Raw genomic sequence first — 22,446 nt, forward strand, 5'->3', positions numbered from 1 at the left:
TCTATTAGTAAATTAGTAAATCAACCATTTTTCTAAGTTTCTTCATAGCTCTCATAATTGACATTCTACAGCTTCAAAATATTCCATCCCGTTGCTTTCAGTTTAGCCTTTACCCTTTAGTAGGACCTCTGTATTTTTTTCAATTTTCTGGTATCATGGGTGTTTTATGAACACCTTTATGCAGAAACATCTCTTTTTTTTTTTAGGATAAATTTCTTCAAGAAATATTGATGGATTGAAGATTATAAACATTTCAATGGTTATTGATGTAGTATATTTTTCTAAAAAGTCTTTCCCAAGAGTTTATACCAATTTACAAAGTCATTAGCAATATATTGAGTGTAACAGTTTCTGAATAGTCTTGCTAGCATTTGCTTCTTGTTTATAGGATTCATATGTACTCAAGGTAAAGGATTTAAAAACTACATATAAAGCATAAATATATATAAGGCATAATACACACCAACATATCAGCATATATAAAACATAAATACAAACCAACACCACTTTTTAAATTTATTATTGAAGTTAGATGGCTATGTTTATGTTTATCCTTCTTTTTAAATATAGAATCATACCATGAACATTTACCTGTATCATTATAAGTTTATGATTTTTAATAGCTACATAAAATTACATTGACTTATAGTTTGCTATTTAACAAGCAAAGTAAAATAACAAGCAAAGTAAAATAACAAGCAAAGTAAAATAAGTTATCCCTGATTTTTCACTACTCAAAATAACACTGAAATGATCACCTTTCTGAATAAAACTGCATCTGCATTTCGAATTATTCCTTGTGCTTAATCCCTGACAATAGAATTGATTGGTCAAAAGTATTAAAAATGTCATATTTCCCCCAAAGGGTTTTTATCTATTTGTAGTGCTGTCAACCACAACTTCACCAGAATTGGATGTGTGTGTGTGTGTGTGTGTGTGTGTGTGTGTGTACGTGATTGCTATTCTCTGTCTCCATTTAAAAAAAATAATTTGGTCATTTTCACCACAGATTTCCATACCTTTTCTCCATTTATCATCTCCTCCTGTCATCCTGTACAGATCCTCCAATTCACCTCTTTAGGGCTAAGAGCAACACTTTAATCTCAACTAGGAAGTAAACCCAAAAAAATGATTTCAGATCAAATTCAGAAATCACCTGCAGCAGCCATGTCTTTGATCTTGTTCAACCGTAGAATACATTCTCTCTGTCCTCCCTAATTTGACTGGGAAATAGATCAGGGTTTCTCAAGTTCACCTGACTTCCTTGTAAATACGATTCCCTGCATCAGCCAGGCCTGAGTCCTAGTGAACCTAACAGGACACTTGTCTCCAATCACAGATTCCGAGAAGCTAACGCTCCGTCCTGTGCCTTCCTCAGCGTGCCTGACTGCGCCCCCTTCTACCCTGCTTCTCTCCCCCACAGGCTCCCACTGCCCTGGCTCCTGTACACCACCATTCACAGGTTCCAGCCCGTGGCCGTCAGCAGCAACGGCCTCTTCTGTGCCATCGTCCTCCTCTTCATCATGCTGCTCTTCGTCATCCTCTCCATCGCCCTCTGCAAATGGAGGATGAACAAAGTGCTGGGCTTCATCATGTTTGGCCTCTACTTTGGGTTCCTCGTGGTCAGCGTCCTCCTGGAAGACAGAATCCTCATGTGCCCTGTCTCCATCTAGCAGGAAAAGCCATATCTTGAGCCAACAAAATGGACTGTCCCTCCCCGCTCAGGGTTGTAGGCTCCTTGACCTCCGCTGGCGCACAGCCCTGGGCATTTCAAGTGTTCCTCCTTGGTGGCTTTGATAAGGGGGTGGCTTCGCGCTGGGCCCACTCATTTCTTGGGCTGCTCCCACCCTTGCCTCCTGCAGTGGCTCCATGCAAGAGACAAAGAGATCCCAGCATTTGGGGCTTCTCTCCCTGCACTGCTCACAGATATTCCTCCCTGGTCATTGTCATGATGCAAAGAATGACAGAGGTGATATATATACATATAAAAAATATATATTATGTATAGATGCACATGCACACACCCCTGCCTGTTCCTGTATTATACCTCTCCTTCCACACCTATAGAGTAGTACATACCTGTATACAAATACAAAGAAAGAAAAATTATAAATATATATATATATAATCATATATATATATATATATAAATACAACTGCATCTTTTCAGGGATAGCTCTAGTATATTTCTAGTACCTATTTGAAGAGGGGCATCAACCTTCAGTCTGAGCTTTACCTCTTAAGTGCAAGAGGTGAGCTAAGAAAATCATTGCTGTGACCTTCAGCCTACCTTGAACATACTGGGATTCTGCCTGGTACGGTGGATATTTTACGAAAATAGGTTGCACAAGGGAGGGCTGGGTGGAGAGGGCCTGTAGGGGCCCTGAAATGAGCCCTCCAAAATATTCCCACAAGCCAAACCGGGAAGACCGTCTCTCCACCCCAACTGGGGTACACTCTCTGAAACCCACAGGGTTATTGGGACATTCAGAGGTAAAACCCAGGCTGGGTGGATACTGGTTTGGAGCAAGGGGGAGGTGACCAGGGCTGGGTTTGGGGGAGGGGGGGGTTATATATTGCCCCAGCATGCAAGTAGAAAATATGATTGCAAAGCAAATTAGTGCACTTCTAGGACAGCAAGACTATATAAACTGAACCTATACTGTTGCAATGCATGTCCCATTATCATCAAAAGAAGGGGGGCAAGTTTAGTTGTGATTGTCATTCAGACGTATTTTGATGCGAAGGGCATCAAAATGCCTGCCAAGAAAGCCTGGATATGTACTAAGAAATACCATCCAGCAGAGGCGCTCAGCGGGACTTGCCCCCTAAGGACGTGGTTCTTTAATGCATCTTCCAGTGTGGTCATAAAGGGCTTCAGTGGCTGAAGGAAGAAATCATTGTTCCTCCAACCAACAGAACTAGAATGACTCTGATCAATACTGCTTGGATTAAGGCAGCTTCAAGATGTTTGGAAAGGCGTTTGTTAACTAGGAAGGTTTCTGAGTCCTGTGTCTAGTGGTGCCAGGACCAGGATCTGGTTAAAGCCCATGGACCATGGGTGTCTCTCCTGCCATCAGGACCACATCTGGGACTCTTTGTAGCTCACAGAGTACACTGCAGACTACACTCAACAGCTTCTTTACACTGGCTTCAAGCCAGTCACTTCAAGGATCTGATTTTCAGAGCATTCAAGGGACATCTTCATTTCATTCATTCAGTGCTCCCAAGTTCTATTTGACATTTTGTATGATTTCTCAGGTCTATGTCAAAAGAAAATAAAACCGACAGAGAAAAAAGATTAGGTGGACTAACTTACTGAAAAACATGCAGAGTTTTTCATTTCCCCAAATCATGCTTCCTTATAATCAGTTGAAAAAGTAAATAGAGGATGGTGCATTATTCTTTAGCCATCCTGCATCTAAGTTGGCACACACCATGGCTTCTCTCCAGTCTGTTGTGTCACTGATGCTGCTATGATTTTGCGGTGAGCACGTCCCTCCTAACACAGGGAGACAGAATGCAGAACTCACAACTGAATAAAGATCAAGATCAAGCTCAGCATTCCTTCCACAAAACCTCAGCCCACTCCACAGAGCATGGCAGTCACAGGCAGTGCCCATCGTTGCTCTTCTGAGTGGAGGCCCAATGGGAAAGCAGGAAGCCAAGATGGCTGCCACCCAGGAGGCCAGCTTCCCAGTCTCTCCAACTGTGCAAAGTCGGGTGTTCAGTTGTGTGAGAGAGACCCACGTCTCCTTCATCAAGGGCAGGATTTTGTGTTGAAGCAAGAATTCGTGTTAGTTCCTCTGAGTGAAAGAGGAGGAGTAAGTGAACATTGAGTTAAAAACCCCGATGGTTTTCCCTGTGCATTACTTGAAGGGGAGCAGAGTTGTTTATTGCATGAATGTGTATGATGGACTGGTTGGTTGTGTGGAAGAAGGTTTGAGTAGGTGACTCTGACTCAATTGCAGATTGACTATATAAAACCAGAAAGGAGGAGGGAGGTCCAGTGCAAGCCTGTTCTTATTCCAGCCCTTCCCCACACTCACCCTGCCTCCTCACTCTTTCCCATTCATTCCCAGCTCACGGTGAAGACTCAGCCAGGCAGCCACAGGGCATTTGACTTGCCTGGGAGCTCCCTTCCTAGGGAGTGTTGTCAGTCATGAAAAGTTGCATTTGAGAAGATGCTGTTTCTGAGCCCAGTTCCCACCTCAAGGGTGTGCAGTGTTGGCTCACTGGCCAGTATGCAAGCACCTCCCTGCCCCTGCTTGCCCCCTATAAGTTGTCTGTGAGGTTATGTGTTGGGCTTGGGTAAACCCAGACAAAAGTGTATAGGATGCAACAGCGGATCTTTAAAAGCATTCAAATCATTAACATAATTATAAGAAAGAACTTTCCACAACATGGTTTTCTGAGTAGTTCATCTCTAGTGCCTGTGTAAATACATATACAAATATATATCTTCATACCAAATATATATATATATATATATATACACACACACACACACAATACCACTTACATCATCACCCTCTGACCCAATTACATCCAGGATTCCAAAGCAGGGAGCACCAAAGTTTGCCTTAGTGAAAGGAAAGGAAAAACATGCACACCAACAACCAAAGGGAACGTTTCCTCCTGATCTCATAAGGTTTGTTTTGTGCACAAGTACATACAAACACACACACACATGAACCCTCCCTGTATATTTAAATGGCCAGCCATATCCCTAATGGTGACGTAGAGGCAAAGAATGCACAGTAGAAAAGTACAGGGGAAAAAACTTTAGACTACAGATACTCTGTTTGTTTTTCTGGAACAGGGTAAAAATATCAAAAATTCAAGCGCCAACCTCTTACTGTTCAATCTAAAATAAATGAGCTGGGGCTTCCCTGGTGGCACAGTGGTTGAGAGTCCGCCTGCCGATGCAGGGGACACAGGTTCGTGCCCCGGTCCGGGAAGATCCCACATGCCGCGGAGCGGCGGGGCCCGTGAGCCATGGCCGCTGAGCCTGCGCGTCCGGAGCCTGTGCTCCGCAAGGGGAGAGGCCACGGCAGTGAGAGGCCCGCGTACCGCAAAAAATAAATAAATAAATAAATAAATAAATAAATGAGCTGTACGCAAATGGTTCCCTTTACCTGCAGCAAACCAAGCAGGTCTTACTTGCTGTCACCTCCCCTGTCACCCTAGGCAGCCTCAGGACGGGAGAACGACTTGGTTCATGCTGAGAATACCCAAATAGACCCTTCTCAATTGCCTCTGGGAATGCCCACGCCGAGTTCAGCTGCCCTCTGAACCTGCCTAGACCCTCAAGAACTGAGGCTGGAGATGAGAGGGTTTGCATGCAGCTTCCCGGGCCTAAGCTGAGCCAGGCAGCGGCAGGTCAGGAAACACAGTAACGTACACGGACTAAGGGGGAGGGTTGCTTATCAGTTTGGCTGACGCAGCAGAACTTCCTAAAGCCTTGCCCAGAAGATTATAAAAACAGGCAGGGACTGTTTCATATTTGGGGAAAATGCTTTGTAAGGCTTCTCACAGGTGTCAGCTGACAGGGGCCATTATAATTTATTTTCTAGGGAAGACGTGAATCAGGTGTTTGGAGGCCTTTCAGCAAAACACAGCTGCTTTGCTGATGAGACATTTGATGATATTAATGTACATCACTGCTGGGCAGGGAGAGAGTTGGCAAACTCCCCACCAATGCTCATAGCTCTTAAACTCCTCTGTGACAAGGATGAGCTATCAAGGGAAGCCCTCCACCCAAGACCACCTTAACAGAAAGCTGACCAGGGATGTGACAACAGATAGAGCTGCTGGCCAGACAGACAGCTGGAAAAGATGGGACTAATGTTAACTGCTCTGACGAAATTGCTGGGTTGGAATAACACGTGGGTCTGAATCCAAGCATGTCAGAAAACTTCAATATGCTTTCTTCCCTACATCTACCAACAACGCAGGCGCGCACGCACACGCACACACACACGCACACACACACGCACACACACACACACAAGATTATGAGCATGCCATGCTTCCTTGCACCTGGACAGATTGCTACTCCAATAATTAAGTGGCTAGTAATAATTAATTGGATTGTTACAGCTCTGTTCCAGAAGAAATAAAGGGAAACTGTTCTCAGGATGATTTCTGGAAAAATCAACTGTCTCCTGAAAGCTTGTTATAGAAGCTAATGCTCATTCTTGCTAAGCCAGATCTTACATAACCACCTGGCTTAATATTTTTAAAAGACACATGCTCAACTCCTGTACCTCCCTCAGCAAGACTGTCTTCAATTAGTAGGTGAGGGCTTGTCGTGAAGAGAAAGTTAGTGAAAAAATAAAGAATAAGGAAAAGGAAGAAAGGGGAAATTAACTTACTTTTACCAGGATTCCCAAGAAAGCAAATATCCCATTGATATATATCCCTATGTAGTTTTAAATAATTACAAATTTCAGGCTTTTTTACCCAATTACAAAAGCCTATATAGAGTCCCAGATAAAAATATGTTCCCCTCTCAAGAAGACATTGGGAAGTAAGGTAAGGGCTTCCACTCCACTAGCTATTTAAGGTTAGCTCCTTGCCTCTCTAGCTTTGTGTTTCGTTTTTTAATCTCACAGCTTCCTATTCATTGAAATATCTAGCAAACAAGAAAAGCAAGAAGGGCACACTCAGAGCCAGCTGAACTCCACTACTCATTTTGAGATTACGCTCTTTTTTTCACTTTACTGGAAGCTTCGAAAAGGCACAGGCAGGACTTCCCTGGTGGTACAGTGGTTAAGACTCTGTACTCCCAATGCAGGGGGCCTGGGTTCGGATCCCTGGCCAGGGAACTAGATCCCACATGCACGCTGCAACTAAAAGTTCACATGCCACAACTAAGGACCCTGCCTGCCCCAACCGAGACCTGATACAACCAAATAAATATCTTTTTTAAAAAAAGGCATGGGCTGCAGCACAGAAATCACCAGGAGCCTTTAGGTGTCTGTAGAAAACACGGGTGCACTCATGTTTGTTATGGAAGTCACACGTGCTTTCCACCTAGATGCCCCCCAGTGTGCTCACTGCTGCTTCGCCCACCTTCCTCACTGCACAGGGCATCGGCCTTGCCCAGCACCACCTGATTTCCATCATGGTCTTTAGTGGCAGTTTTGTTTAAACAAAGTGAGAGTAAGCTACAAAGGGCCCAGGAATCCACAAGTCAGCCAGTTTTTTAGAGAGAAAAAGGAGCCTCTAATTATGACTGGATAGACAACTCTGTTCAAATTAGCAAACAAATAGTGGGGACACTATGGAACACCAAATTATCTAAGCCAAAGCCCTTCCACCAAATGATTGGTTGGCAGACTGGAAAACCATAAAGAATTTTTTTAAAAAACTGATAAAGACCTAAGTGTGAAAGAGTGCCATGGAACTGGCATTGAGTTTACCAAAGGTTTAGTTCTGTTAAGAGCGCTTGTTCAACCTATCACCCTGGTCCAAAAGACAATCCCTTTGCAGGAAAGAAATCCTAGCATAGATGTTCCTGGTGTAACCCAGGTCTGTCAGCTATTAACATTAACAACCATCCGTGTCAGAAAAGTCTTCCTCCAGATTCACCCCAGCCCCTCAAGGTGATGAATTCACCTTTTTTTTTTTTTTTTTCTGTTCAGCAGAAAAGAGTTGCATCTGGGCACTCTTCACTGTTTACCCCTGACAGAGCTGGGAGTCACCACTATGTGACCCTTTATCTATTTGCATCAAATGTTATCTTCAGATTTTTATTTCTGAGTCTTTCTCTCTAACCCTCAATAATGTTTAAGTTTTTCTTTACTTAGCCTTTTAAAATGCTTTATGTTGCTCTGAAATCATGGAACCTTTTGACTACTCATGGCACAAGTATAAGGTCTGAATAGGGAGGAATGACAGCTTCAGACCCAGTGTTTACCCCCTGCTTCTGCACTCCTCTGTGCCCCTTACCTTTTAGAAAGTCACACTTCATTGCTAATTCACATTAACCTTGTGTGCCCTGTGACTTCTATATCTTTCTCCAAGACATTCAGGTGAAGCAAGTGCATTTCTCAGCTCGCCCAGTGCATTTGGATGGATGTTCTTACCTACCATGAGCCCCTCTCCCTTGGGCCTTACTGAGTCTCAGTTTGTTTCTTTCTAACCCCACTTCCAGTTTTCAAGTCTAGGTTGGGCCCAGTGCTTACTCCCCTTCCTGCTTCTCACCACCAGCCTCACCACTTTACTTGTACTTGGCAAGTCTAATGAGCCTTTTCTCCATCTCTGCATTAAGGTGAAGATAGAAAAATGCTAGCCCCGTGGGCCTAACAACTTAGTTTTGTGTAATTGACTACTTCTTGGGGGGCGGGGGGAGGGACTCCCTCCTAATTGATACTAAAATGGGAACAGAATTCACAACTACAAGAGAGTCACAGAAATGCCTTAAAAGCACCAGTAGGCCTCGACTCAACAAGTACTAACAGGCATTTATCCTCCGGTGAAAAGTCTGAACACTGATGCGGCATTGTCTTGAGGCCCTGGTGAGGTGAAGCTCACGGACTTCATTTCTATGGTCATAATCCCACACTCAACAAGTACTCAGAATGGGAGAGACACCACTGGAGATCATTCAGGAACTCTGGACCTGCACTTACCTGCATTGATTTACCAAAAAGAATCTATATTTTCGCTCTAAATAGGAAATGGGGGAAATGGTTGGACCACCTCTCATCACCCAGTATTGCAGCGCATTTACTTCCTTGTGTGGTGGGTTGGCTGGGAATTGTAAGATTGTTGATTGGTGTCGTGGCCCAGGAAAATGGGGTACAGTTCACCAAAAGGCTGCAAAATTGCCTCTACATTCTCACTTATTGGGTTGCATATTCCTTTACAATGGATCTGGAAGTAACTAAGTCCTTGGGACTGACAGTTCTCGAAAAGCATTCAACTAACCAAAAGAGAATACTAATTTTTTAAATCATGTCATCAAAAAAAGAGAAAAAAAAAAAAGGAACGAATGAAGTCTGAATCCCCAAATAAAATAATTTTAAGGATGAAATTACATGCAGGAATTAAGGGTAAAAAATTCTTTGCCATTTAATTAAACAAATCTCCGATTCTTCTCATCAGGCTAAAACTGAAGGACAATGGATGCCTTTTAGGTTTTTTAATTTTTTAATATTGCACTTTATAGTATCAATACTTCATAAGAGACAACTGTCTTAATTAAAGCCATAAAATACCAATAATACATATATTCAGGGCTTCTGAATATAGTCAATCGATAAGCAGTCCATGAGTCATTCCTGTTTTGTATTGTTTGTTGTAAATTAGAGTTTATCTGTTCTGTTTTTTAAGCCATACAATTATTGTTCTAGACAATCCTAATCTGATAAATTTTAGATGTGTACTTTAATAAAACTGAAAATCAAAGAAATTGTTCATTTCACAAAAGCATTCTTCACTTTCAAAATAGCTTGTTAAATAGCAAGGTCCTTTAGATAGCAAGTTCTGATACTACAGTGAAAGTATTTCCTTTTTTAAGTTACAGATTTACTGTTTTTCAGGAATCCAGTTGTTATGTAAAGCAATATAGAGAGTGAAATGGATAATTAGCATATATGTACCCGGAAAATTTAAAGTTTATTTGAGTTTTTATGTAAATATAAGATGGGTCTAAGAAGTTCCCTTATAAAAGTGGCAAATAGAGATATACAGTTTATCAATAATTTATTACGCCTAAATTATAAACCTTCCTTGGGAAGAAAGCATATAAAACAGGAGACTTCATAATGCATTGGATTTTTTTTTCCTTTTCTGCTAAACTAATTTCTGGCCCAGTATCATAGACTGCTTACACACATGTACACACAGATATCCCCACAACTAAAAACTTTGTTTCACTTCATCACAATTTTTTACATGATTTGAGTAAAATCTAAAAGAATGACTAAAAGGCACTTAATAGCCTAGAAATATCTACCACCTGGGTACGTAAATTATCTCTATAGAGTAAATATGTGTGTGAAATTGACCAACCCCATCAATTTTAGGTTTAATTGGCCATTTGCCCTAAAGAAAGATTGTCTGGATCCAGAGCCAGTGATGTTTCTGTTGGGGGCTGTTTTGTGGTCTGAAGCGTCTCTCCAAAGGGCAGAGACTCTCCATCTGGATGAGGGAAACTCTGTGGGGATATAATCCTGTTGAACCCTGCACACAAAGTTTTGTGCCCTGCATCTAGCCTGGATGTTTTTCTTCTGCTCCAGTTTGAAAAAACTCCAGAAGCAACAGCTTCCGTCTCCAAGCAATCTGCAGTCTCAAAAGTGCCATCAAAGAGTAGCAAAAACTACCTTCCTGGTTTAATGAAGTGGCTGCTAGCACTAAAGCAAAGATAACTTATACTGTTGTTCTTTGCATAGTGTTAAAACAGAGACCACGTTGTCGACACCGACCCCAACATAGGCATTGCCCTAGAACTCGTAAACTGTCTTTTGGACAGGTTACCTTACAAATATCAGAATGCCATTTTTGTAAAGGATCTTTTTAGGGATAGATGTCATCTCATGCTTCCTCTGTTTGCCTCCATTTTCAAGAAGCATTTTAACCTCTATACCCCTACAAGGATCCAGTTGATGCACTTCCAAGTTACTTTTGTCATTTCCCGTGTGTTCTGTTTATTGTGATCAATTTTCGCTGGAGGAGGAGATGTATGGAGATTTTGCGTCAGTTTATTCTCTGTGAATATGTCTGTACATAGGTGGAAAGCTGTATTTATTTGTACATAGTCTGTTTGGAGTAATGTGTTTCTGTCACATGGACTTCACTCTGATAAAGGGCGTTTCTTCACTGTGTTCATGTTACACTTTCCACACCTTTGTGCTTCTACTACTGGTAATCAACTCATAGAATATCTCACTTTATGTAACTAAGTCTCCTCAGTGTGAAAAGTAATAGTAATAAAATTATTGACTCAAAAGAAGTGTGGTTTTGCTCTTTCCCTGCCACCTCGGAGTCCCTGCCGCCATGGCCGAGGAAGGCATTGCTGCTGGAGGTGTGATGGACGTTCATCCTGCTCTGCAAGAGGTGCTGAAGACCGCCCTCCTCCACGATGGCCTAGCACGTGGAATTCGGGAAGCTGCCAAAGCCCATCTTTGTGTGCTCGCGTCCAACTGTGAGGAGCCTATACATGTCAAGTTGGTGGAAGCCCTTTGTGCTGAGCACCAAATCAACCTGATTAAGGTTGATGACATCAAGAAACTGGGGGAATGGGTAGGCCTCTGTAAAACTGATGGAGAGGGAAAACCCCCTCAAGTGGTTGCAGTTGCGTGGTGGTTAAGGGCTATGGCAAAGAGTCTCAGGCCAAGGATGTCATGGAGGAGTACTTCAAATGCAAGAAATGATCAAATTAAAAAACTGGGCTCTTGTTCTTAAAAAAAAAAGTGTTTTGGTTTTGGAATAATCCTTGCCTTCAGCTTATCGGGACCCTCAGGATCGCAAGAAATTGACACACAGTTGTGGAAGTTTGACTGCAAGGGCTCAAAGGAACAGAGGGCAAGAAGTAGTTACTGTTGATTATAACCATTTACGGGGTGCTTACTAATGTCATTTGAGCTTTCCAATGCCTGAGGGAACCTAGCGCACTGAAAGGACTACTCTAACAATTTGCTTTTAATTAGTTAAATATATTGAAAGTTGTAAATTCAAAAGCCTAGTGTTCTCTAAGCCTTTAAATTCAATTTCGAAGTCTCGTATCAACCTATTACTTTCTGATAAAAATAAGAATTCAGAGTCAGTTTTTTCTTTGATTACACTCAATTAACTGATAACTTTAAAAGATTAAATTCTAATGAACCCAATTTACGAATTTAATTCCCTCAGGAACTTTTTAAATTTTACACATTTAACATACCCGATTCTCTCAAACACTCCAAAACCCTGACAGACTTACAAACCTAAAAAGCAAAATCTTCCTATGCACTTAAGCAATTCCTATTAATCTAATATATCAAATTTAAATAAAATATAATAAACCAGGCTATCCAAAACACTTAAATGCCATTTACAATCTTAATAAAAGTCTACTACACCTTTAAAATCAATACCATGAGTCTAGTATAATTACACATTTCAAATTATAATCAGATTATCTAGTAAGCCAGATTTATTTCAAACACCTTGAAATACAAATACACACAAAATATCCCAAGGATTATAAAACTTATTCCTAAATCATACCAAAGTATTACTACTATGAATTTGCTTTACTTTATTATCTGTATTTCTATAACGTCTTCCCAGGCTTTGAAAAGTCACCTCACTATGGAGCATCTCTGGTAGGATAAGATGATGTAGGCGGAGTCACAATACCATTATTTATCATTTAGAGAATTAACCCAGAACATGGCACATGGTTCCTACACACCACCAAGATGATTCTACTGGAGCCAAAAGGAATCATAACACTCAGGCTTTGAGTCAAATTCTGTCTCCTCTCCCTAACACCATACACAAAAATGAGCTCAAAATGGATTAAAGACCTAAATGTAAAGCCAGAAACTATCAAACTCTTAGAGGAAAACATAGGCAGAACACTCTATTACATACATCACGGCAAGATCCTTTCTGACCCACCTCCTAGAGAAATGGAAATAAAAACAAAAATAAATGGGACCTAATGAAACTTCAAAGCTTTTGCACAGCAAAGGAAACCATAAACAAGACCAAAAGACAACCCTCAGAATGGGAGAAAATAGTTGCAAATGAAGCAACTGACAAAGGATTAAGCTCCAAAATTTATAAGCAGCTCATGCAGCTCAATAACAAAAAAACAAACAACCCAATCCAAAAATGGGCAGAAGACCTAAACAGACATTTCTCCAAAGAAGATATACAGACTGCCAACAAACCCATGAAAGAATGCTCAACATCATTAATCATTAGAGAAATGCAAATCAAAACTACAATGAGATATCATCTCACACCAGTCAGAATGGCCATCATCAAAAAATCTACAAACAATAAATGCTGGAGAGGGTGTGGAGAAAAGGGAACCCTCTTACACTGCTGGTGGGAATGTGAATTGGTACAGCCATTATGGAGAACAGTATGGAGGTTCCTTAAAAAACTACAAATTGAACTACCATATGACCCAGCAATCCCACTACTGGGCATATCCCCTGAGAAAACCATAATTCAAAAAGAGTCATGTACCAAAATGTTCATTGCAGCTCTATTTACAATAGCCCGGAGATGGAAACAACCTAAGTGTCCATGATCGGATGAATGGATAAAGAAGATGTGGCACATATACACAATGGAATATTACTCAGCCATAAAAAGAAACGAAATTGAGCTATTTGTAATGAGCTAGATAGACCTAGAGTCTGTCATACAGAGTGAAGTAAGTCAGAAAGAGAAAGACAAATACCGTATGCTAACATATATATATGGAATTTAAGAAAAAAAATGTCATGAAGAACCTAGGGGTAAGACAGGAATAAAGACACAGACCTACTAGAAAATGGACTTGAGGATACAGGGAGGGGGAAGGGTGAGCTGTGACAAAGTGAGAGAGAGGCATGGACGTATATACACTTTTGGGGGGGGTTAGGCAGGGTTGTTTTTGGGTTTGGGGGGTTTGGGGGTGTTTTTTGCTGGCCGTGGGGCTTGAAGAATCTTAGTTCCCCAACCAGGGATTGAACCACACACGCCCTTGACGGTGAAAGTGCCAAGTCCTGAGCACTGGACCGCCAGGGAATTCCCCAGAGGACTGGTTTGTAAGTTTGGCCACAGTGAAGACTTATGGCAGTGAAAACACCTGATTTCCTACAGCACAGCAGCCCTGCTTGGGTTTGGTCTTGGTTGGGTTTTTTTTTTTTTACTACTCACTCTCAACCTTTTGTAATACCATTTTCTAAACTTATTGTTGAGTGTAGCCTCAGCTTAAAGTTTTGTAATACTAAAATCATTTGCGCTCCCTTATTTAAACAATAATCTATTGTAGTATCTGTTTGATTAACTTATAAAATGTTAAAGGAAAATATTTCAAATAAGCAATTTTCATTGTTTTATCACGGTATAATTTGTAAAAATAAAAAAATTACAAAAGAAAAAAAAATTCCCCTCACAACCATTTATGTTAGCAACTGGCTTACAAACATCTGTATAATTAATGTTTCCAAAAATAAAAATAAAACTACTCCCTAGTTTTCACAGATCCCAAGATACTGGGGTCCAAATGCATTGACAATTACACACAGAAGTCCTGAAAGAAAGTGTGCTATGATCAGAATCCAGAACTGTTGGAAAGACTGACCTTGGTCCACCTCTTCCTGTGCAGCTGTGTGCATGTTACTCAATGACTCTGCACACCAGTTCCTTGTCTATGAAATGCTACAACTGCATTACTCCCCAGCATACCCCACTCCCGCCATAAGTTAGTGGAAAGAGTGAGTCATTATGCCGTAACGTGCCTGGCTTATAGTGGGCTTTTAGTATATGTTAACTCCCTTCTGCCCACCTTCTGTGATCTTGAACAAGTTATATAACCTCCCTAAGATTCAGAAAATATTTTAAGTCGGTCCCTTATTGAGATGTCAGTATATTTTGTAAGCTTAAAGATTATAGGAATCCTAACTGTTTGTCTCAGTACGCTAACACTACACACATCCCACCTCTTCCTGCGATGCCACTGGTCCCAGTCCCCCACCTACCCTCATCCAGGAATGCGCCAGGTGACCCTGGTATCTAAAAGCCTAGCCTGGTTAGAAACAGCATACAGCGCTTCCCTGGTGGCACAGTGGTTGAGAGTCCACCTGCCGATACAGGGGACACGGGTTCGTGCCCCGGTCTGGGAAGATCCCACAAAAAAAAAAAAAAAAGAAAAGAAACAGCATACAAAGACAGATTCCACTTCAATCTAGGTGTCAGGCTCATCCAGGACATGAAACCTTTTGAGGTGCACCCAGGATTCCCACAACTTTTGGAGGCTTTGGTGATATACCTACAAATAACACACTGAAATACTAAACTTCTCCTGGTCAATCTTGCCTCTAGGGCCAGCTCATACATTAAATATATTCTGTATATTTCTGCAGGGATAGACCCAAGACATTGCCAAACCAGTACTGGCAACACTTGGTAAATTATGCCACTCAGGCTGCCTCACCCACAGCAGATATCAATAATCAGTCACAGAACCATCCCCCACTTTACTTTCTCGGCTGAGCATTACTGGCAGCCACTACCAATCAGTCCCAGTGACGTGCAAGAGAAAATCCAATTGCCGTGTTTTAGCCTAATCTATAAATGACGAAATGAAGACTAAATCAGCAGTGTTACTTTCCTGAGGTCACACTACTAAGCTGTAGAACTGGATATTAGGGTCTGGTTTTTGTTTTGTGTATAGTCTTTGCTGCAATAGCCAGAAAGCATCTGAGGTGTTTCACGTGTTGCCATGGGTGTTTTATATACCCAACCATGACGCACAGCGATGCAGGGTGGAGGGTTTGCTGTTCACAAGCCAGAGTAGCTAGAGAACTACGATAAGAAGACATCTAGTTTAAAAGGCTTAAGTTAGGTCATTAGTTAGGTTATAGCCAGACAGTGAGTAATAGCAACTTCTAACTAATGAGAATTGTGTAGGAAGAAAAGGCTTTTGCTGCTGGGATTTAAAAATGGAATTTCCAGTAAATAATAACAATCACCTCAGGGACAAAAAGTCAAGTTATGCCCAAATTCGATCACAAAGCTGTTGGAAAGTATGCATACAGCTCTGACTGCTGCCAGCAGCTAACGACCCATGTCCTTGAAATGGAATCAGGTCAGGGAAGGCTGTAAACATTCTAGCTTTCCTGTCTCCTCTCAGGAGCTCACTCAAATGCACAATCCATCCCCACAGCAGTTCCACTGAACTTAAGGGAAAAAGGAAAAGTGTTTTCCACAAGGAGAGTAATGCTATTCATGCCCATTGGCCTGATTCAGGGATGGCCGTTAGGAGAGTCTGGGCAGTAAGGGGAAGACCCTGTCCCCAACATCCTCAGATTCCCCCTCCATCCCCCGACTACTGTCTAGAATTTCATCTTAGTGCCTTGTCTCTCCAGCTCAGGGATTCTCAACAAAGAGGTGGCACCCAAAGGGCATATCAGAAATTGCCGGGGGCTTTTTAAAACCTGACCCCACCTCCGGCTGCCCTCTCCAACCTGGCCAACGTGTACGCTCCCAGGCAAGAGCCGTAGCAAGCTCTACCTAAGCTGCAGCAGTGCTGTGTGGAAAAAGGATTGAGAATCCTGCTTCGCCTAAGGCCCTGATCCCTGTAGAAACTGTAACTGGCTCTAGGAAGAGTCCATGCCTGGAAGTTTCTACAAATGACCTTATATTTATTCATGCGTTCAGTCATGGGTTGTCAGGACCTACAATGTGCCAGATACAGGCGTTAGCACTGGGGGCCTGGAGGAGACTAAGTTCCAGCCCCTCTTCTTAGAGACTTTGTAGTCTGCAGAGGAAGATAAACACGTCACCAATCAGGACTTGTACTAGAATAAGCAGCCTAGAGGGTGGTTAAGAAGCCAGACTGCCTGGGTTTGAATCTCAGCTCTGCCAGTTACCAGCTCAGTGACCTAAACCTCTGTGTGCCTCACTTGTTCCATCTATGACCTCATGAGAATTGTTTTATGTGGGTTAAATCAGCTAATTTTTTTTGGAACACCCCTAGAACAGTGCCTATCTTATAGTAAGCAATATGCCCCACTTGATAAATCTGTGCTATAAATAAGTGTCTTGATGTCAGCTGAGCCCACAGGACAGTGTTTTAAGTCCATCTGAGGGTTCAGGTAAATCTTTGGAGAAAACATGACTCCTGACTGCAGGTGGGGGATGAGAAGTCTGATGAGGAAACCCTTACACCAAGTGATAAACGAAAACACGTGGCATTTGGGGGAACAATGTTCAGTACGGCTGGAAGGGTAGGGTCTGCTGGAGAGTGGAGAGACAGGAGCTGAAAAGGTGGGCGGTAGCAGACTGCAGGGGAGCCTTGTCCAACCCACCAAGCAACCTGGACCTCATGCCACCAAAGCTTCTTCACCAGCACACGACATGGTTGATCAGGCTTAAGAAAGCCCTCTGCACACACTGAAAAGAAATGGCGCCTTGGCTTTGCGTCACCCTGAAGCTGGGAGTGAGGAGCTCGGGGCTATAAAAGAACCCAGAGTAGCAACGCGTTGACAGTTGTTGAGGCTGGATGATGGCTACATGGGGGTTCACGATACTATTCTGTTTCTATGTCTTTGCAGTCTTCCATTATAAACAATTATTTTGAAAGGGCGGCTGGGAGAAAACTCTTAGGCACCACCAGTCTCTGCTCTTATCAGTCACTTGCGCCTCAGTGTGAAAGGAGGAAATTTTTGATGGACGTGAAGTGGAAGCAGGGGGTGCCTGAGGTAGGAAGGGGCAAGAAAAGCAAAACTGAGCAGGAAAAGGCTATCACCAGGGAGGCTGGGCTGCCCGACATCAGTCAGCCTCCTTCCCCTCCTGCATGTTTCCCGTACCCCTACCTGGATATCATGCCCGACACAAATTTTAGCAATCAGCTCTCTGTACTCTCAAGGCCAGGCCACTTCTGCTCTGGCCCCCTGGCTCTGATGCTAATATGTTTCCCTGGGGCCGCTGCAGACTGACTTACCTCCAACGAAGGAAGTCCAGGTGCCCCCAGGACCGTCCGGAACCCACTTTAGCATCCTGGATGATGAGTGCTTTTTGAAATGCGCTGTTCTGTCCCAGGTCTTGGATCTAAGATGTATCACACCTTTTGTCCTTTCTTCAAGGACCGAGAGCTCACTGGAGGACTTTTGGTCACCGGCAGGAGTGGGTTACAACAGGAGAGTCCTTAACTGCATGCGCCCCTGCCACCGACGCAGGGTGACCCCCCCCCGAGAGGGTCAGAGAGAAGTTCAGCCTCTGTGAGCCCTAGGAGAGAGCGTTCTCAGGAGCCACTGATGATAGGACAGGTGCTGCTTGTTTCATAAAGAAGGTTAATTGAAGCCCGCGCATGCGAGTCACGGCCCAGGAAAGAGCGAGTATGCTTGAGCGCGGGCAAGAAAGAGAGCGTCAGAGAAAACGGGAAAATGGGAACTTCTAGAAAGAGGCAGGCCTAAGCCAAAGGGTGTTTCTCGAGAGAAGGGGAAATATTCTTGTTCTAAAGCAACGCAAAATCTACAGATTCTGACCTATGCTAACGGGTAGTTAAGTGGGACTCTTGCTTGCATCTTCTTCCTATTTCTACCGGAGACCGGGGAAGGGCTCTTGAGTCGCCGAAGGAGACCCTTGTCCACTCTAGTTCCTTATCCTTTTCTGTTGGAGTGGGAGCAGAGGGGTCACCATCTCCCTGTCAGCTGCTTTGACGTCTGGCAGAAACTAATCTAATGACAAGAGACTGACTCAGATTCTTTCTGGGAATGAAGCATGGTGGGGGCGGGGGCGGGGGCGGGGTGGTGATGGAGGGGAGGCAAGAAAGCAAGAGAGAGAATTTCAGATCAAAGCCGGTGAGGAGGGCAGCGGCCGGCTTCCCAGCCTCCCGCCCTGGCTAAGCACCGCCGGGCGCCAGGCCCTGGGGAGAGGACCGCCGCCTCCAAGCGTCGGAAAGAGCTCGTGGGGTCCAGCGAACACCACTGCTGCTGCCAGGCCTCCTTCCTGGCCACCGGGTGCCAGGGCCATGGGGGGAACATTGAGAAGATCTTTTCTAGATGAGACCCCCCCGAAAAGAAGGGCAAGGTGGGAAGAGGGACGGAGGGAACAGAGGTGCTAGGCTGACTACCGCCTCCCACGCTAGCAATAAGCAAAGCAAGCGGGAAGTTCTGGGTGCTGCTGCCCTCTACCGGCCAAACGGTAGACTGAAGGTGACCCCACCGAAGTGTCCTGAAGATGGGCCGTACACTGTATAGTACACAGTATCTCAGTTCCCAGCCAAGAAGCCTGGGAGTGACAAAAGAGAGAAGCAGAGGCTGGGGAGGCCCCGAGGCCCAGCTGCAGCCACAGTATCGCCAGAAAGAGCAGAGGCCCAGCTCAGGGCAAAGCTGATGGCCTATGGGTTTGCTCACCCAGAAGCAGGCTGTCCTGTTGCCCCACAGAGGGATTTTTAAACGTGTACAAATGGTTTGGGGTTGTCCTGTGACTCTGGAGCGCCCCCTGGTATTTAATGGGCAAGGCCCAGCAATGCTAAATGTCCTTCATGGTGAGGGGAAGTCCTAAACAGAAAATCTTTCCAATCAAAAGGCCACATGCTCTCCCCCTGAAAAAGTGCTGATAAGACCTTGCCCTTGCTGGGTCCGCCCCTCCCCTACCCCCATTCCCCAGGTCACTGTTTCTCAAACACAGGGAATCTGGGATTCCTACATATATGTTCAGTGACCTCTACAGAACCCAGTTTAAGAAATACGACATCAAAATTCAATGTTACCAGTTCTGGAAATCGTTTGGTGATCATGTGATCGTAAACACACATGCAAACTCAGGCACTAAAATCGCATGCTGCTGTCGGTTTTCAGATGGTCATCAGTGATCCTGAATAGGTGTTGATTAATCTTTTTATTTTGAGAGTGAAATCACACTTGTTCCAAGGTTATAAAGAACGCTCACACCCTCAAGAATGTGCCTGTGGACCCCCTCGGTATAAGCCAAGGATACCCATGGTTTAATCTTTGTCGATCAAGGTGTTCTGGCTTCCACAATTCAAGAGCAGCTGCATAAGGCAGGAGGGGCAGCACCTGGAAACTTAAAATCACGTTCTCAGAACTGGTGTTGAGACCCAGCAAGCTGTGTTCTAGCAACTTCTCCAGGTGGTCCTGATGCTCACTGACATTTGAGAACCACCGAGCTATAAAGCATAGTCAATCATTTGAAATGTAGGTGTCTTATTTACCTGTGACCTCTCACAGAGAAGTGAGATATAATGTGTGTGCAGAAGAAACCAGGCCCATAAGACTCAGAAACCCATGTTCTTCTAAATTCTACTGAGTCACTGTCAGCAGTGTCTAAAACACTTTCTGTGATGATGAAAATGTCCTTTATCAGTAGCCACTAGCCACTGTGGCTAGTGAGCATTTGAAACGTGGATGGTGCAGCTGAGAAGTAAATCTTTTATTTCTTCCGTTTAAATGTCAATAGCCACATGTGGTTAGTGGCTAATCTGTTGCACAGGGGACAGTCGATCATTCAGTTTTGTATAAAAATGCCATAGTGGAAAGCTTCACCCAAAATAATTCTCAGGGGAAAAAAACATAAGAGCGTTGGTACAACTAGCAATTAATCATATTTCTCATTAATCTTTTCTCAGTGGAAATGGTGACAGATTCTTCTTAACAGTGTCTGAGTTAAGGAAATACAATTCATCCACAGACTCAGTTACTCAGATTTAAGGATGCCTGCCTTCCCTAAATGTTGGCAGCCAGCAGGAGCCAGGCATGGCAGCTGTAGGTCTGCCAGCCAATGGACTGAATGGGGACAGCAAAGGCGAATGGGACCGTTTCAACAGTTAATCTTTTCTTCTCTTGACAGACTTTAGACTCCCTGTCTTGCTTCTTCTAATCACTGTTCTTCTAAATGTCGAGAGGACATAGTCAAGTTGTTACACCCTAGAGTCTGACCCATAGCAGTGAATTTAGCATGAATAACAGTGATTTAGCCATTACTCAATGCTGGGCAAAGCAGTCCTCCAAGGTGGTAGGCTAGAGTAACAATCCCTATGCAGAGAAAAGATTATAGGGCGTGTCACTCGGTTAGCATCATTGGCTTCTGTCACTTGGCCATTCAGTGCCCACTGAGATGGGAATCCCAGCCCACGGGGCTCTTCAATAGATTTCAGAACAGGTGAAAGACCCCCAATGAAGGGACCAATTGAACAAGACTGTGCCTCTTCTTGCCAGCAAACGGGATCCACTGTGCACTTCTACTCCAAACCTCATTATTTGCCTTTTGAATTGCCTAAGCCTGGGCCCTTTTGAATGCAGAAAACAAATCAACCACAGCTGAAGGCAAGCCATATCAGTATTTTCTGCAAAACTAGGGCCTCAGTCAAAACCCTGAGCCTGCAGGGAGATGGTGGAGAAGCAGACAATGAGAACAGAGAGTGGAGGGCCTGAGACCAAGAGGACTTTTGATATCCAACAAAAGTTGGATATCAGGGCCCATGCAGGGTGAAGCAACATGAAAGGATGAAAGAATGAACAGAAGATGGGGGAAGAAGTAAAAAGGCTGCACAAAACAAGAACAGGGTTTTCTTTCTAGAACAACATGGGTCACAAATCCAGTCCATGTTCTGCCCGATGCCTTTGCACGTGCTGAGCTACCTCTGAAGACAGGGCCTGTCTTGATGACATCCACCAAGGAGTCCAGCACACTTCAAATACTCATCAGTTTGAAGTCATAGTGACTTTCTAAGCCAAGGCCTCTCAAACTCTCAAGCATATACGTCACCTGTATGATTTGTTAAAATATGTTAAGGTTTGAATTGCTATTTCAGTATGTCTGGGAATGAGGCCTGAGATTTGACTTTTTTTTTTAACATCTTTATTGGAGTATAATTGCTTTACAGTGTTGTGTTAGTTGCTACTGTATAACAAAGTGAATCAGCTATACATATACATATATCCCCATATCCCCTCCCCCTGCGTCTCCCTCCCACCCTCCCTATCCCACCCCTTTAGGTGGTCACAAAGCACCGAGCTGATCTCCCTGTGCTATGCGGCTGCTTCCCACTAGCTAGCTATTTTACATTTGGTAGTATGTATAAGTCCATGCCACTCTCTCACTTTGTCCCAGCTTACCCTTCCCCCTCCCCGTGTCCTCAAGTCCATTCTCTACATCTGAGTCTTTATTCCTGTACTGTCCCTAGGTTCGTCAGAACCTTTCTTTTTAGATTCCATATATATGTGTTAGCATACGGTATTTGTTTTTCTTTCTGACTTCACTCTGTATGATAGTCTCTAGGTCCATCCACCTCACTACAGATAACTCCATTTCTTTCTATGGCTGAGTAATAGTCCATTGTATATATGTGCCACATCTTCTTTACCCATTCATCTGTCTGTGGACACTTACGTTGCTTCCATGTCCTGGCTATTGTAAATAGAGCTGCAATGAACATTGTGGTACATGACTCTTTGAATTATGGTTTTCTCAGGGTATATGCCCAGTAGTGGGATTGCTGGGTCATATGGTAGTTCTATTTGTAGCTTTTTAAGGAACGTCCATACTGTTCCCCATAGTGGCTGTACCAATTCACATTCCCACCAGCAGTGCAAGAGGGTTCCCTTTTCTCCACACCCTCTCCAGCATTTATTGTTTGTAGAATTTTTGATGATGGCCATTTTAACTGGTGTGAGGTGATACCTCATTGTAGTTTTGATTTGCATTTCTCTAATGATTAGTGATGTTGAGCATCCTTTCATGTGTTTGTTGGCAATCTGTATA

At 43.4% G+C, this 22,446-nt stretch overlaps 2 protein-coding genes and 1 pseudogene across 5 annotated transcripts in view; 2 read left to right on the forward strand and 1 right to left on the reverse strand.

Moving 5' to 3' along the window:
- SLC24A2 (solute carrier family 24 member 2) overlaps positions 1-7,639 on the forward strand; it is a 245,728-nt gene extending 238,089 nt beyond the window's left edge. For all 4 annotated transcript variants that reach the window (XM_049711051.1, XM_049711052.1, XM_033439717.2 and 1 more), the window contains one exon: positions 1,424-7,639. In XM_049711051.1, coding sequence (XP_049567008.1) covers positions 1,424-1,673 — 250 coding nt within the window. In that variant the 3' untranslated portion in view covers positions 1,674-7,639. The remainder of the gene's footprint in view (positions 1-1,423) is intronic.
- Positions 1-22,446, reverse strand: part of ACER2 (alkaline ceramidase 2) — a 93,367-nt gene that overhangs the window by 21,126 nt on the left and 49,795 nt on the right. The window lies entirely within an intron of this gene.
- On the forward strand, positions 7,789-12,723 carry LOC125964709 (40S ribosomal protein S12-like; annotated as a pseudogene).

This window comes from Orcinus orca, chromosome 6 (assembly GCF_937001465.1).
Source record: "Orcinus orca chromosome 6, mOrcOrc1.1, whole genome shotgun sequence".
In the NCBI taxonomy this organism is placed as follows: domain Eukaryota; kingdom Metazoa; phylum Chordata; class Mammalia; order Artiodactyla; family Delphinidae; genus Orcinus; species Orcinus orca.